At 41.1% G+C, this 13804-nt stretch overlaps 1 protein-coding gene across 2 annotated transcripts in view; it reads right to left on the reverse strand.

Annotated features, from left to right (window-relative positions):
• The window catches only part of rgs3a (regulator of G protein signaling 3a), a 127603-nt gene that overhangs the window by 104426 nt on the left and 9373 nt on the right, over positions 1-13804 (reverse strand). The window contains exons 2-7 of one of the 2 annotated variants that reach the window (XM_034122862.1): positions 11987-12037; positions 9352-9410; positions 9172-9266; positions 8774-8842; positions 5570-5630; positions 2389-2476 (exon numbers count right to left, since the gene is read on the reverse strand). In XM_034122862.1, the coding sequence (XP_033978753.1) occupies positions 2389-2476; positions 5570-5630; positions 8774-8842; positions 9172-9266; positions 9352-9410; positions 11987-12037 (423 nt within the window). Of the gene's footprint in view, positions 1-1406; positions 1665-2388; positions 2477-5569; positions 5631-8773; positions 8843-9171; positions 9267-9351; positions 9411-11986; positions 12038-13804 lie in introns of those variants that run through there. The other variant, XM_034122864.1, reaches the window with a different exon arrangement.

A 13804-nucleotide genomic window follows, 5' to 3' on the forward strand; every position in this document is an offset into this window, starting at 1 on the left:
TATCATTTATATATTGAAAATCATGGATGGCTATAGGCTGGTAGCTAGTGACACATGAAATAGTTGGTTTATTAAAAGCCTTTTTGCACTCTGCCACAGTGTCAGGTTACATAAGAGATGGACTGAGGTCACATGACAAAGATGTGCTGGTGTCAAAGAAACAGTGATGACTGAGACAAGTCTGAGAGGGGAAGGCAGGTGAGAAAGAGAGGCGTGAAATGGAAAAGACAGGGAAAAGGCTCAAGGATATTCTCAAACACATGGATAACCAGAGTGAAAAAGACACAAAATAAAAAAGGACTGAGACAAACTGTTGTAATGAATTGGATTTTGGTCATTTCCATGGGAGTGCACGTTACGGTGCTTCAGAGCCTCCATGGCCTACATTCTGCCAGCTGGCAACACACAAGTGCATGCATGAGTATGCCCCCACTGTCCACCCCCTCAACACACACACATGGATCAGATGAGACAGTTGTGGGGCAGTGTTTCCATTGGGAGGGATGAAAACATTTTACATCCATTTACACAGCCGAGCATGTTGGTTTTTCCCTTTTCTGCCGTGCCATCTTAACCCTTAAGACTTCCATTAGCTTCCTCGTCAACTGTGACTACAATAACTACACTTATGTTATAGTTAAAGAGCTTTAAGCCTGTCAGCCTTTAAGTATTCCCGACTGTGTAACCCTTCAGTATAAGTATAAAAAGCGTCTCAGGTTGCCCTCATGCGAGCGTTATAATGGCTGAGTCCTCAGTCCTAGTTGATACCTGTGTCCCATTTCCAACCACGGAAGCATAAAACTCATTTTAAAGTTGCATGAGGCAGATTAGCCTAGTTCAACCAAGCGGTGTAAATTGGGTTGGGTTAGCTAACGTCTTATGATATCAACGTCATTCTCATAACCCTGAATGGAACTATGTGAATTAGCTAAGTACTGGGAATAAGAAGGGTTGGAGGGAAAAAGGGTCAAAAAGGTTTGTACATATGTGTATACAATAAAATATGGTTGTACTGTTTGTAATCTTCTGCATGGGTAAGCTGCTTAAGGGGTCTTCCATGGAAAGCAATTGTGACCAATTAAGCTTAGCATGAGAAAATTGGACGAAAAATGGACAGATTAACAGCACACGCAGAGAGAAAACAAAGAGATTAAGAGATATGTCAGCAACAATAAAAGCAAAATGAGTAGAAATATAAAGAAGGTAAAAGAAAGAAGCAATAACGGGGGGAAAGAAAGGTGAAGGAGTGAAGAAGAAGAGGAAGAAAGTGCAACAGCGAGTCACACATTCCAAAAGCATCCAAAAAGCAACAAACCACTTCACAATGCAAATCAACATGCAACTTTCTAGATATACTCATGTGCAGTGAGTACAGTCAAGTATGAAAACACAAACATAGTACTCACCTAGTCTAGGTTGCCCTTATGGCTGGCACACAGTGGCATAACTCCAACACACACACACCACCACCACCAACGTGAAACTACGAGTAAGAGCAAACATAAGTAGCAAGAAAAGAAGCACTCGAAAGGTGGTGAGAAGAAAAATCGATTTCCAAACAAATGTGTCAAGAGTGTGTGTGTGTGTGTGTTAAGATGTGTGTGTGTGAGTAAGGTGGGTGTGTGTTAGTGTGTGAGAGGAGATCCACTCCAGCAGCGGACGATACGGGAGAGCTCTGTCGCTCGCTCTCTTTCTCTCTCTGGCAACTGTGACGTGTCAGGGTTTAGTCCAGACCCCTCCCTCCCTCACTCCCTTCCCCTCGCTCCGTCTCTCCCTCATTTGCTCTCCCACTCCCTCTCTCTTTCCCTCTTTTAATCCCTCGCTTCCTGTCGCCCCACCTCCAGACCCTCAGACTGATGAAGACTTAGAGCTGTGAGCACACACACAAACATGTGAGACATGCATGTCATATGTATATGACATGTAATTACGGTGCTTAAGTTAACTTGAGTTCCTAGAGTCGCCATTTTTGGTTTTGTTTGACCCTCACAACCTGCCGATTGGCCATGAGACTTCATGTTATTTTACCTTTTTGTACTATTTTGATTTCATTGTTTTTGTAAACTATTATATACTTTTATGTTCATCATTTGTACAAAAAAACTGTGATGCCACTTTGATACCAGAGTTTGGGAAGAAGAAATATCATTGTTTTAATACTTTCTTATAGGGAGTCTATAGCACTTTTTCCTGCAAAGAAAATTCTAGGGCTTAATAATCACCATTTTGTGGCTTCGATAGAAAACCTGATTTAAATATAAATATCGTCTCGTAATAGTCTCACCATGTATTAGATGTCACCTTTTTACATCACATATTTCCATATTCATTAGTACGGACACATTTTAGTTAAAGATTAGTTAATTAATAATACAAAATCAAACTTACCAGTGGGGTTGTTGTGTTGTGTTGGCACTTTAAGATGCTTCTTCCTCCCCAGCTCTTCCCCAAGTAAGAAGTACCATCCTTGAAATTCCTATGGCACATACACAAAGAGTGACTGGGGTGTATGTATGTATGTATGTATGTATGTATGTATGTATGTATGTATGTGTGTGTGTGTGTGTGTCTAGCGCATGCAAGTGTGCGCCTGAGATCAAGCTTGGGGTTCCAACTTAATGAGAACTACTTTTAAAATAAATTCTTCATGTGATCATAAACATGTTGTACAGAAACACAGAAACACACACACACACTCGCGCACACAAAAGGCCAATCCACACACACTGATTCAATGTGCCCGCTCCTCCAGGGCAGCAAACACGGAATATACACACTCACTACTCACAATACTTTAGCTTATTTAAGCAGCTGATGCCCCTACTTCTGCACTTGTGCCCTGAGAGCCAGATGGTGACCGTGTGTGTATATATATGCGTGTGTGTATGCAACTCCTGTACTGTACGTGTGTTATATAAAGTCATGCAGAAAGGCCTGATTTATAATCCTGATGATGATGTGAGCAACGTTTTGCAAAAAGGGACATGACAACATTGTTTTAAGGTCATTAGTGATCTTACTTTATGTCTCAAATGTATTACAGCACACACACACAACGATGCACACGCACACACAAACAGCCAGCCTCCTCTTTTGTACTAAATAATGTGATGCCATGGACATTGACAATAATCTCCGTTTTAAAAGCATCTTATCCGAGTAGACAGATTTCTGCGGGCTGTGGGACAAGGGGGGAGGACGGGCGGGAACTTGTATAGAGTATGGGGGAGGGGAGGGCATATGTCCTGACGGTCAGGGATGGATTTATCGTTCAATATTACCGTGTACATGTGACAAAGGGGGGGCAACAGCAGGGCAAAGGGAGATGTTAGTCAGGAGGGAGACATATGAGGAGGATACAAAGAGAAAGCAGGACATGAGAAAAGTAAACACAAAGAAGAAAAAGGGTGCAAACAGATGACATGAAGTGACAGGCAAGCAATGCAGGTAACAAAAATAACACTCATACATGTAAGCTACGTAACAAGAGCCCAGTGGAGGGAAAGAGAAAGGAGGGAAGGGTTTGAAAGAAGGTCTGAATAATAAATAAATAACAGAAAAAGAGTGTGGTAGGGGGGATAAGACTGTGACTTTGAGCTAAATCGTCTGCATTTAAAGCCAATTAAATATTCATTGGGATAGATGTTAAGAAGAAAAAAGCCATGAGCCTGACTAAAATAGAATTTCTTCCTGTTGGTTGTTTTTCCTCACTGATGGCGTTATTTGGAATCAATAAAGAAACACTTACTGTGGTGATGAGTTAAAGAGAGAATAACATGCAGCTGTGATCCTCATTTGTTTTCCTCTTTTTATTTCTAAACACCAAATTAAGAACTGTATGTCAATTTGTCAGCTAGTCTGAGAAAAAACTGCAAGAAAAGCTTAAAGCTCTAGCTAGCTAAATAGCCAAAATGAAAGGCTTATGGAACAGAAACAGACAACTGGAGATCATTTCTCAATAGTTATGAGGGTTCTGGTTTCCTGTTTTCTTTCAATCCAAAAAATAGCCCTAAAAATACACACATATTATGTAAAGGTGGAGGCCGGGAAAGCAGTTGGATACAATCTTGTTGAATAATTAAATTGTAAAGGGAATAAACTATGAAGAGCAGTTATGGGGACCAACTGCAAAGTGGAGGAGAACCTATTATAAGCGAAAGGGCAACACTGAACTCTTGGACCTCACATTTAATCTGCCATCACCTGGGACCATTTGAGAAGAAAGGCTCGGTGCTGTGTTCTTCTATATTATTCTGCGGGTGTGTTGGATGAGGTGGTGTCACCCTTTTTGTTTCCCGTCTAGGGATGGCACTGCCTGTTTGTCAGTCGACCACATTGTTTCCTACTGAAATATCTATAAAATTGATTTATATTAAAAGGGGACCTATCATGCAAAATGCACTTTTGTACGTCTTTTATACGTGAATATGTGTCCCCGGTGTTCCAGGGAACTCACCAAGTGTCAGAAAACACAACCCTCTCTATTTTCCTCCATACCCAAATCTCTAAAAAAGGGGCTGCAACGGATCTGATAAAAACTGATCCAGATTTGAACACTGTCCTGACGTCAGGACAGTGGCGCTACGGCTATTGGGCCAACTCCACCAATCAGGAGGAGACAGCCACGGCCATTGCCGTTCAAAAGCGCTGGAGACGCTGTAGTACATATGCCAGGCCTGTAGATGGTGCTGTTCTCACTGAATCTGCCCTTGCAAAAACAGAGCTAAAAAAATTTCAAATTGAGCAAAATGAGGCATGGCTAAAATGCATGATCTGTTTGGTATTTTGAAAAAAAAAAAGTATAAATATGCCTTATATAGGTATGGTCCTACACTATATTATTCAAATATAGCATGATAGGTCCACTTTAAATTACAAGTAAACTTGCTTGCCTAATACCGGCACAACTAATAACAAGTAAAGCCCACCTTAGATGCTAAAATAGTAACTTATTCTTGTTTTTTTGTATTTGTATTCACACCAGCTAACCACGTAGAGCCCTGAGCAACAGAAAGGAAATGTTCAGTATTTGTGATGAGAACTGGATGTGCTGGTCTTTGACAGATCCAACAAAAGCTGAAAGAAGGAATCAACTTAGAGCTTTGTGTCTGCTGAAACAAACTCTGTCTTGTTATCATTTCAGTACAACTGATATCAAAAGTCTCCAAAGATATTTAGTATAAAGAGGCATTACTTTCTGCAATTACGTTGTAAAACAAATCTAACCTTAATATAGTAGGAAAAAGACACTCCAACTCCGTAAGGCACCTGAATAATGAAGGCATCTGTGTTTAGGTGTGTGACCAGTGTGTGACCCATAACATTTCAGTAGAGCAAGTGACTCACTGTGTCTTAAGGCAGTATTGCTGGACTGAAAAACTCGTGACCCCAAAGTGTTTCCTCTGAACTATCGAGGTCACTGGATACATCCACACTGAGCTGAACTTTTAGATTCATGGTCTAATGACTGGACACACACACGCACACGTAGGTGGAGGGAAAGTTGAAAAGACAGCTAGTACACTGTTGACAGAATGACTTTATTCCTGTAATCTCTGTTTGAACTCACCTTGTCTGGGTCCATAAGGGAACGCACACCAAAGCTCATGCAACCCAGCAGTGCACTCATCCTGTTTGTAGAGAGAGAAACAGAAAGAATAAAGATGAAGGATAAAAATATATATACATTTCTCGAATTAAAGCAAATGTGTTCTCAGGTTTGGTTTCTGAAATGTGTTTTTTATCCTCCAAAAGCATTACATCCCATGAGCCTAACAAATCACTATGAAGATTTATAATGTTTGTCATCTTGGTGTCAGATGCTTATTAATCATCTTGTCCCACATTACTGCACATTCTTAATTATTACAAAAAAGAGGGGACAAGATTGATCCCTTGTGTACAATCTGTGTCGTAAGAGGAATAGTAAAACATGAAGTTGATAAACAAAACAATAACTACAAAGTTGAAGCTATAAAATGAGAGATATATGAATTCTGACATTGGACAAATGTTATGGGAGTCTGTGTGTGGCGGTGGTTGAGGGGGTGGGGATGTTCAATTATGCATACATAAAGGAAAAAAATGTTCTCGACAACCTCCCAGCTGGACAGGACTAATGCAGCTGCTGATTCTGTTCTCAGGGCAAACTGGCTGTCAGCACAAATGAACACCTTTCTTGGCTCCGCTCAGTAGAAGGAGCCAGTGACCGAAAGAGCTCAGCAGCATTGGCAGATTGTTCACAATGATGAGTTTTCATTTTACCAAAACATCCAGCTAGCGCCCCTGTACATCTGTTCTTGGGCAGAGTGGTGCATTGAGTTAAATATGTGAGTTGGCGTGCTAATGACAATTTAAACATGCTGGTGTTCTGCAGGTTTAGAATGTCATCATCATTTAACACATAGGCAAGCTGACATTTGATAAAAAAGGACTTAACCCTAAGTAAAGAGGCTGATTGAAATGTCAGCACTTGGCAGGTTTTTTGAATAAACCAAGTTATTTGACCAATTAAAATGTTGACTATGATGGCACTATATGAAAAGTTAAGGGATCACCAATGTGATTACGTTGAGTCCTGACAAAACATGTTTTCCCTTATTTTCATCCAACTGTTTTTGGGAAATATCAATTGAAACCACAGCTTCATGGTGTGTAATAGATGGTGTGTGTGTTTAATAGATGATAGACACAGTGGTTCACCAAATTCAGTAGTATTCATTCTCTGGGCACCATCAATATCTGTACCAAATTCACCGGCAAATCATCACATACGTGTTGAAATTCCACTTAAAGCTAATTTAGCATCCTGAATCAGCTGCCTCTGGTCCATTGGCCAGGTGCTCCAGTACCTCAAGTTACTTTTACGTAAAATAAATAATGCATTAAGGCAGCAGCTTTTCTAAAGGATTAATTGTTACCTACACTACTGTTTATAGTGTTGTGATTTCTTTCAAAGTGGCCTGGTCAAACAATGATTACACTTTGAAGACTAGAGCTTCCATTAGCTATGGAGCTGGCAGAGTCCCACATAACACTTGTTTGGTATAATGTGGATCGTTAGGAGATGAGAATAAGGGATGATTGAGCAGGGGAAAACAGAAAATGACATTTTGATGCCCTGGGTTAATCTAAATTAAGTGCTGCTCCTATCATCAGCCCTACCCTACTCTCTTAAGCAATACTTTGTGCCTGTTTTGATTTACACTGATGTCCTTCGGTTGGCTACAGCAGCACTTTGGCCAATGTTCTGTGGTGTTTAAGAAGTTTTGCTAAAGAGGCACTAATGCTTACAACTTCTCCACAGCACAGAAGAGGGGAACGTTGAATAGGCAACGTTTTATTTGGGGCTAGAAATAAAAAGTGATTTAAAAATGTGGGTAATGATCACCCCTGAAGAGACTTTAGGTCCTCATTTCTGCTTGTGGTGCATACATGTGGTCTGCAGGTGGTCAGGTCTTTCTTTTATTTAGATGTTGACGATCATTAGCTGCTTCTTCAGTTTATGTAGGCATGTCTGTGGCCTGATAAGAGAACATATTGTTACTCAGTTGCTCTTTTTAACAAAGGAGTGTTTTGTAACTTCAGCAACCTCGATTAAATTACATTCAAATGTTGTCTGCAGAACAAAATCCAAGCAGCATCTGTTCTCCACCTCACCGGTAAATGAGTGCATGCAACAGAACTGACTGTTACATTTAATATATGACATTATTTGATGTTCTTTTAATTGTGATCGATTTCCTTGAGGTTCTAAGATGTATCGTTTACATAAAATAGTCCTTGGTTGACAGAGCACCTGGAGAATCCATGATTATGTGACATTGCTGTGTGGATTAGAAGTATTTGAAGAAAGCGTGCAAAATAAATCTTTGTGCATCATGTTGCTTCTGAGACATTTTTAGTAGGAAATTGTAAGAGTCTACCTCTCGTAGTCGATGCAATACTATTGCTTGGAGAAGGGCAAACTGCACACTGTTATCAAGTTTTTAGGATAATAAACTGACAAATATAATATTAAACCAACTAGCATTTGGATAAAAGCAAATAATGTTCAACTATTTGAAAAATGTGTTCCTACTGGCTTTTCCCAATAAATACCAAGTGACATTTGGTGTGAATGAGGCTTAATTGCTTACCAAAGATGAGTAAATCTCTCTTAATCTGTGTCCCAGAAACTCTCCCAAAAAGGTATTTATCTTTATAAGCATTCCATGATCTTAACTCAACCACTCATGTAAGCCTGCCCCAGTATACAGTACATCTGTACATGTCGTTTCAAAGATCTGCTGTATGTGACACAGAAAGAATCTTTGTAATTGGAAAAGGGGGATATCTGCATTATTGTCAAACGTAGTGTTCTTCAGTGTTTCTACCACATAGCAATGTTTCATCTGTCCTCTCAATAAAACATTGCACAAGAGATGTGTGACTCATTCAACCATATGTTCTCCATCCCCAGCAATGACCCTGTTTCATCTTTAGTCTGGTGAGGCAGGGAGGCGAGAGTAACACATTCACTCTGCCAGAGTGAACAGCCATACAAAAACACACACACACACACACACACACACACAAAGAGCCAAACAGACAGAAGCATGCTGCAGAATCAATTATACAATGGTGTTTTACTGCTCTACTGGGAGGCTTTTTGCATGTTACAGCTTCTTGTAAAGATAAGTTCAAATAGGAAAAAGACTCACAAAACTATTGTCTTTGAGCCACTAAAACCATCACTCTCCCCACCAACATCGTCAACATTCCCAGCAGGTACCTTGATGTGGAGTCAGAGTTCCACATTGTGAAGAGCAGTCTCTTATGCAGGTCCCCTTCACTGACAACACTGAAAACAAAGAAGACATTTAGTTTCCCCTCACTTGACTCAAATGTTTACCAAGTTAATCTTTGAAATAACATCTGTTTGGCACTAACAACATCTGAATAGAACACAACTGAGTCAAAAGCAGTGTGTGTAAAATGCTAACGTAGACATTGATTTATCTACATATGTATCATATACAGTGACATAATGTCTTAATGTAATTGTGTAAAACACATTCAATCTCAGTTAAGCAAATCTGTCTTACACTTAGGATTCAACTGAGTTAAACTACCCTAAAATAAAATGTGTGAAGGTGTGCTGCACTTCTGTAACATTGTATAAAAGCTTACAAGTAAAAGGTTTGTAAGAAGATGGGGTTCCTACACTCAGGAACCATCTGACTCTTCTGTCTGTCGCTGGGATCGCTGTCCGGGAACATGCCGATCTGAATAGGACAACAAAACAAGTTCACACACTTTAATATTCACTGTTTTTTCTTGAACTGTATAACTCTGTAGAGGGCCACATACCTTAACATAAGAGTCACATGACCGCTGGCAATCCTCCACAATGCCCCTCGCCTCCAGAACTGTCAACACATACAAAAAGAACTGAATAAATTAGTCGCATTAATTATGTATATGCTCATCTCGTTTTTCAGGAGCTGCGCAAAGTGTCACTAATAATGAAATTCAACTGGACCAACGAAAGCCCTGCTCCACTGCGGCTCAGAATACTGTAAGTGTGGTATACAATATTTCAGTAAAAGGGAATTTTGCTACAAATATGCAATCAGGTAGACTCTGCATGTGTTAGGAGTCCAGTGAGCACACAGTCAAATATATGGGCCGTCACATTTAATATAGCTTGTGTCAGCTTCAACTCAGGAAATGCAGAATAGGACCCGAATGCAGACATAAAGGCAGAGTGGAAAAGATGAATGATTTATTGCCACAATGAAAGTATATAGAGGGCCTACAGGCAGCTGCAGGCAGAGAGATACAGATACAGGTTACGTTTCATGTTTAGGGAACAGAAGGAAAGTGGGATAGGTGAACAGGGGAGGTCAGGTGAGTATAGGGCTGAAGGGAAAGGGGTTATTGCAGGGCAGGAAGGAGAATATGGATGTGGAAGTAGAGAAAAGGTTTAAGGGAAGGGAATGGCAGGAGACAGGCAGCATGTGACAGCTTGACTGAATCACATTAACTCCACTCGTGGCATGTGAAGAAAAGAAAGAGGATGTCTGTCTGCTGAAATAACAAGCAGTGAAAAAGATTTGTAAGATTTCCAATAACTACAAACCAGACTTTATAGAAACAGCTGCTCAGTAAATCAACATCTGATGCATGTTTCCCGCTCTCCTTTCTTGTTGCCAACCAAGCCATTACACTGTGGGTACTTTATCCCCTGCCAAAAAACAGCATGAAATGAAATTCTACTGGCGTTTATGTCCACATGGGGCTCAAACACCTCATGGATCAAGAGACAGGAGGCTGTCAGAAGTCTCACATGCTTTAGTCTAAAGGCATTTCTCAGGATATGTTAAAAAATGACCTAAATTTCAACTTCATACAGATCAAAACACCACATATGAAACATTTCTGATGACCTCGGACTCTTCTTCCATTTCACCTGAAGACACATCTCAGAAACTACATGCAAAACACATAGGTTTAAAATGCAAGTAACTCCGGGTCTATGATCGAGCATTATTCGTGGTGGCAAAACATTGGACAACTCAAACCTTTTTTTATATAAGAAATCAGCTTTCACTCTTCTTGAAATAAAAAAGATATACTCAGTTTTCACTTCACTTTGTGGTTAGAGATGAGTTGATCAAACTCTGCGGTATTCTTTAATGCTGTGTTCACACCGGACGCGATGCGACGTTTGGGGGCGGCGCGATTACATGTAAAGTCAATGCAGAGACGTGGACAGACGCGAATTCGCTCCGACGGCGCGCATGAAGCGGTGGACGCAGCGCGAATCACACGATTGAGGCGATTGAACGGTGCCGCGTTAAACGCGAGAGTTCAATTTTTTCAACTCGAGCGTCAAATTCACGTGACGCGTTCTCGCGGAAGCCAATCAGCGGTGAGGATCTCAGCCGCCGTCACTGACGTTCAACCACACAACATCAGCCGTTAGCAGTTAGCACACAGAGCTCACAGCTCCTCATATCCGTTCAGAAACTGGACAAAAGTTAAACAAGTACAAACCACAGACTGTCTGTGTCATGGTGAATACAGTCGCTGCTTATTTATGTCTGTAGGCCGTTGTTATGAGTGTGGAATGAGCATATACAACGTTAGCTTAGCCTGGTTGACCCGATCTTCATTCAGAAAACAAGCATTTTAAAAGGTGTTTTGCCTGCCGTCTTGTCTGCAGACTTGTCAAAGCATTAATTCATGGTTGTTACTAACCGGTATCAGTATGTTGTTACTTCGGCATCATTTAGAAACGTGTATTACAATTTAATCACGGTAAAATATGTTCATTTGTTGTAGTTGTAGCTCCCGAGCCAGCGCGTCTTGTTTGAATGATGCGAGTAAACACAGCTGGCAGCCGCGGTGAACCTCCAGCGTTTAGAGCGAAGCGATAGGAGCGATTAGAGCGAAGCGAATAGTCGCATCGCGTCCGGTGTGAACGCAGCATAAGGACACAGTGATGTTGTTGTATTGAGTTGCATTATCTCTAGAGGGTTTTTTAAATAATATTCTGTTCCCTTCATTTTGGATAATTAGATATTGCATTAAATTTGTCATGGAAGGGTGGACAAAAAAACATCTAATTTGGAATCTGATGAATAAATGGCCATTCACTCGGAGAAATGACAGGGGCACAAAAGACCTGAGAGAGGAGACGGAGAATCACAAACAAAAGTAGAAGCGTGCATGACTTGGTTGCTGGGAGACCAAATTAAATAACCACTTAAGTTAGATCAATGTGCTCAGCTCCCTACCAACCTACCTACGCCTTTTCATATTAATGGTCTGCTGTCGTGATTAGACAATCTGCACTGTGCCATTCATGTGCTGCAAATCATGAGCTCAATTTGCCTTGCCAAATACATTTTTATATTTCACCAGCCTCATAGTGCAGTCTTTCAAGTGGTCAGAGTACACAGTGTTTGGCCACAGCAGTGCAGCCTGTAAAAGGACTTACCACTAACAACAAGAACTTCTTGCTCCTGGATGATTGACAGCTTCAGCTGACCTATTGAAAACAAGAAAAGGAAGGTTATGACGTAATAGTTTACATTTAAGTGGAAAATAGAAAACTTATTTGCATTAACTTGTCATTGTGAAGTAAATGAGGATTTCAAAATGCAATGGCTGTAGAATAATGACAAGAATCAGCGTTTACATCGGTTTCCTATAAGCTTCTCTTTGAATGTGTTATTCTGTCTGCCTCCAGGTGTTGATACATGTCAATTCAAAGTTAGATTTAGGGCACGCATTGTACCGTAGAATGATTGATTGCTTGAATTGCGGCTATACTTATGAAGACAAAGAATGACACAAAGTTTGAACCATCAGGCTCATCGTAGCACAAAGTTTGGGGGCTTCCGGTCTTTATACTAAGCTAAGCAAACGGTCAGATTTTCATCGCATATGAAATGGTATCAATCTTCTCGTCTAACTCTCAGCAAGAAAGTAAATAACCACATCTACAAAAATGCCAAAGCCTGTTTGTATCACTATTGATAAAAGGGCTTAATGTTGCTTGTAATGTAAAAAAAAAAACATTTTTGGTTAGCATGACTTATCCTGGTCATTAGACAAGGTTGAACTTGACATCATTTGAAAGAGGACAGCAGAGGGAATGTGAGCAAACAGCTTGGAAAGTGCAGCCTACAAGCAAACCAAAAAGGTCAGATAGCTTCTCAGGGCTCGTAGCTTTTTGTGTGTGTGTGTGTGTGTGTGTGTGTGTGTGTGTGTGTGTGTGTGTGTGTGTGTGTGTGTGTGTGTGTGTGTGTGTGTGTGTGTGTAAGCTTACAGCCCGTTTTGATTTCAGAAATCTGTTGATATTAACATTGTATCATCTCCCATCTGAGGACCAAAGAGCCTGATACAATACGTCTAATTATTTATTTATAGTTTAGCTCAACCACTTCTTTTTGAGTGTGTGTGTGTGTGTGTGTGTCCACAGTCCATCATGTGTCAGTATTTCCCCTCCCTCACTCTCACTTTGTCTGCCGTTTTTTGCCTTTCCTGTAAGTCTCCTAGCACTGCGAAGGGCTCTAGGAGACTTGTTAGTCATGTTGACATGGTCAATGCTAACATTGGCTTTGTGCTCCTCTAAATTAATCCTGCTGCTCATAAGAGCAGAGTCAAAAAAACTCAAATGTGGGAGCCTCGTTGTGTGATAACGCTGCTGGCACTTCAGCGCTTGGGTACAAGGGATGTTTGTCGTTCCCACACTGAACTTGGCATAGTTTTGTGCTGCTGGCTGAGGTGGAAGAACAAAGTGAGAACACGGTTTGAAATATCTTGCTGGCACATCTGAACCTAAATGTTAAGAAGCAGTCTCAAAAATGGCAAACACAATCTGTACCACACTGTAGTTCTATTTTGTCCCTACTGACCACCAGAGGCGGTGCTTTTAGCACTGGATATGTCCATCGTGCGCATGCGCAGCTCGAGTACCAATAACAACAAAGTCACCTGTGACCCACGTGACACCGGCTATATCAGCCGGTGTCGTCAGAGGATCTGTTCCTTTCATCTTCTCGCTGCGCGAGAGTACCATGGCTGCATTCTTGCAGCCTACAGCGTTCAGGTTTGAACGTTTGATCTGAGGGATTTCTCTGCATACAGCTGGCCGCGGGGAGCTTCGCGACTGATAGTCGGAGCTACGGGTTGTTAACGCGTCCTCCAGGAGCTGTGGTCGGCGGTGCGCCGTGCAGAGCCTCGACGGACAGGTTCGTGTCAACTTGTGGTGATGGCTGTGTTCCCGCACCCTCTCCCAGCTAAGTTGTCC

Source organism: Trematomus bernacchii, unplaced genomic scaffold (genome assembly GCF_902827165.1).
Source record: "Trematomus bernacchii unplaced genomic scaffold, fTreBer1.1, whole genome shotgun sequence".
NCBI classification, from domain to species: domain Eukaryota; kingdom Metazoa; phylum Chordata; class Actinopteri; order Perciformes; family Nototheniidae; genus Trematomus; species Trematomus bernacchii.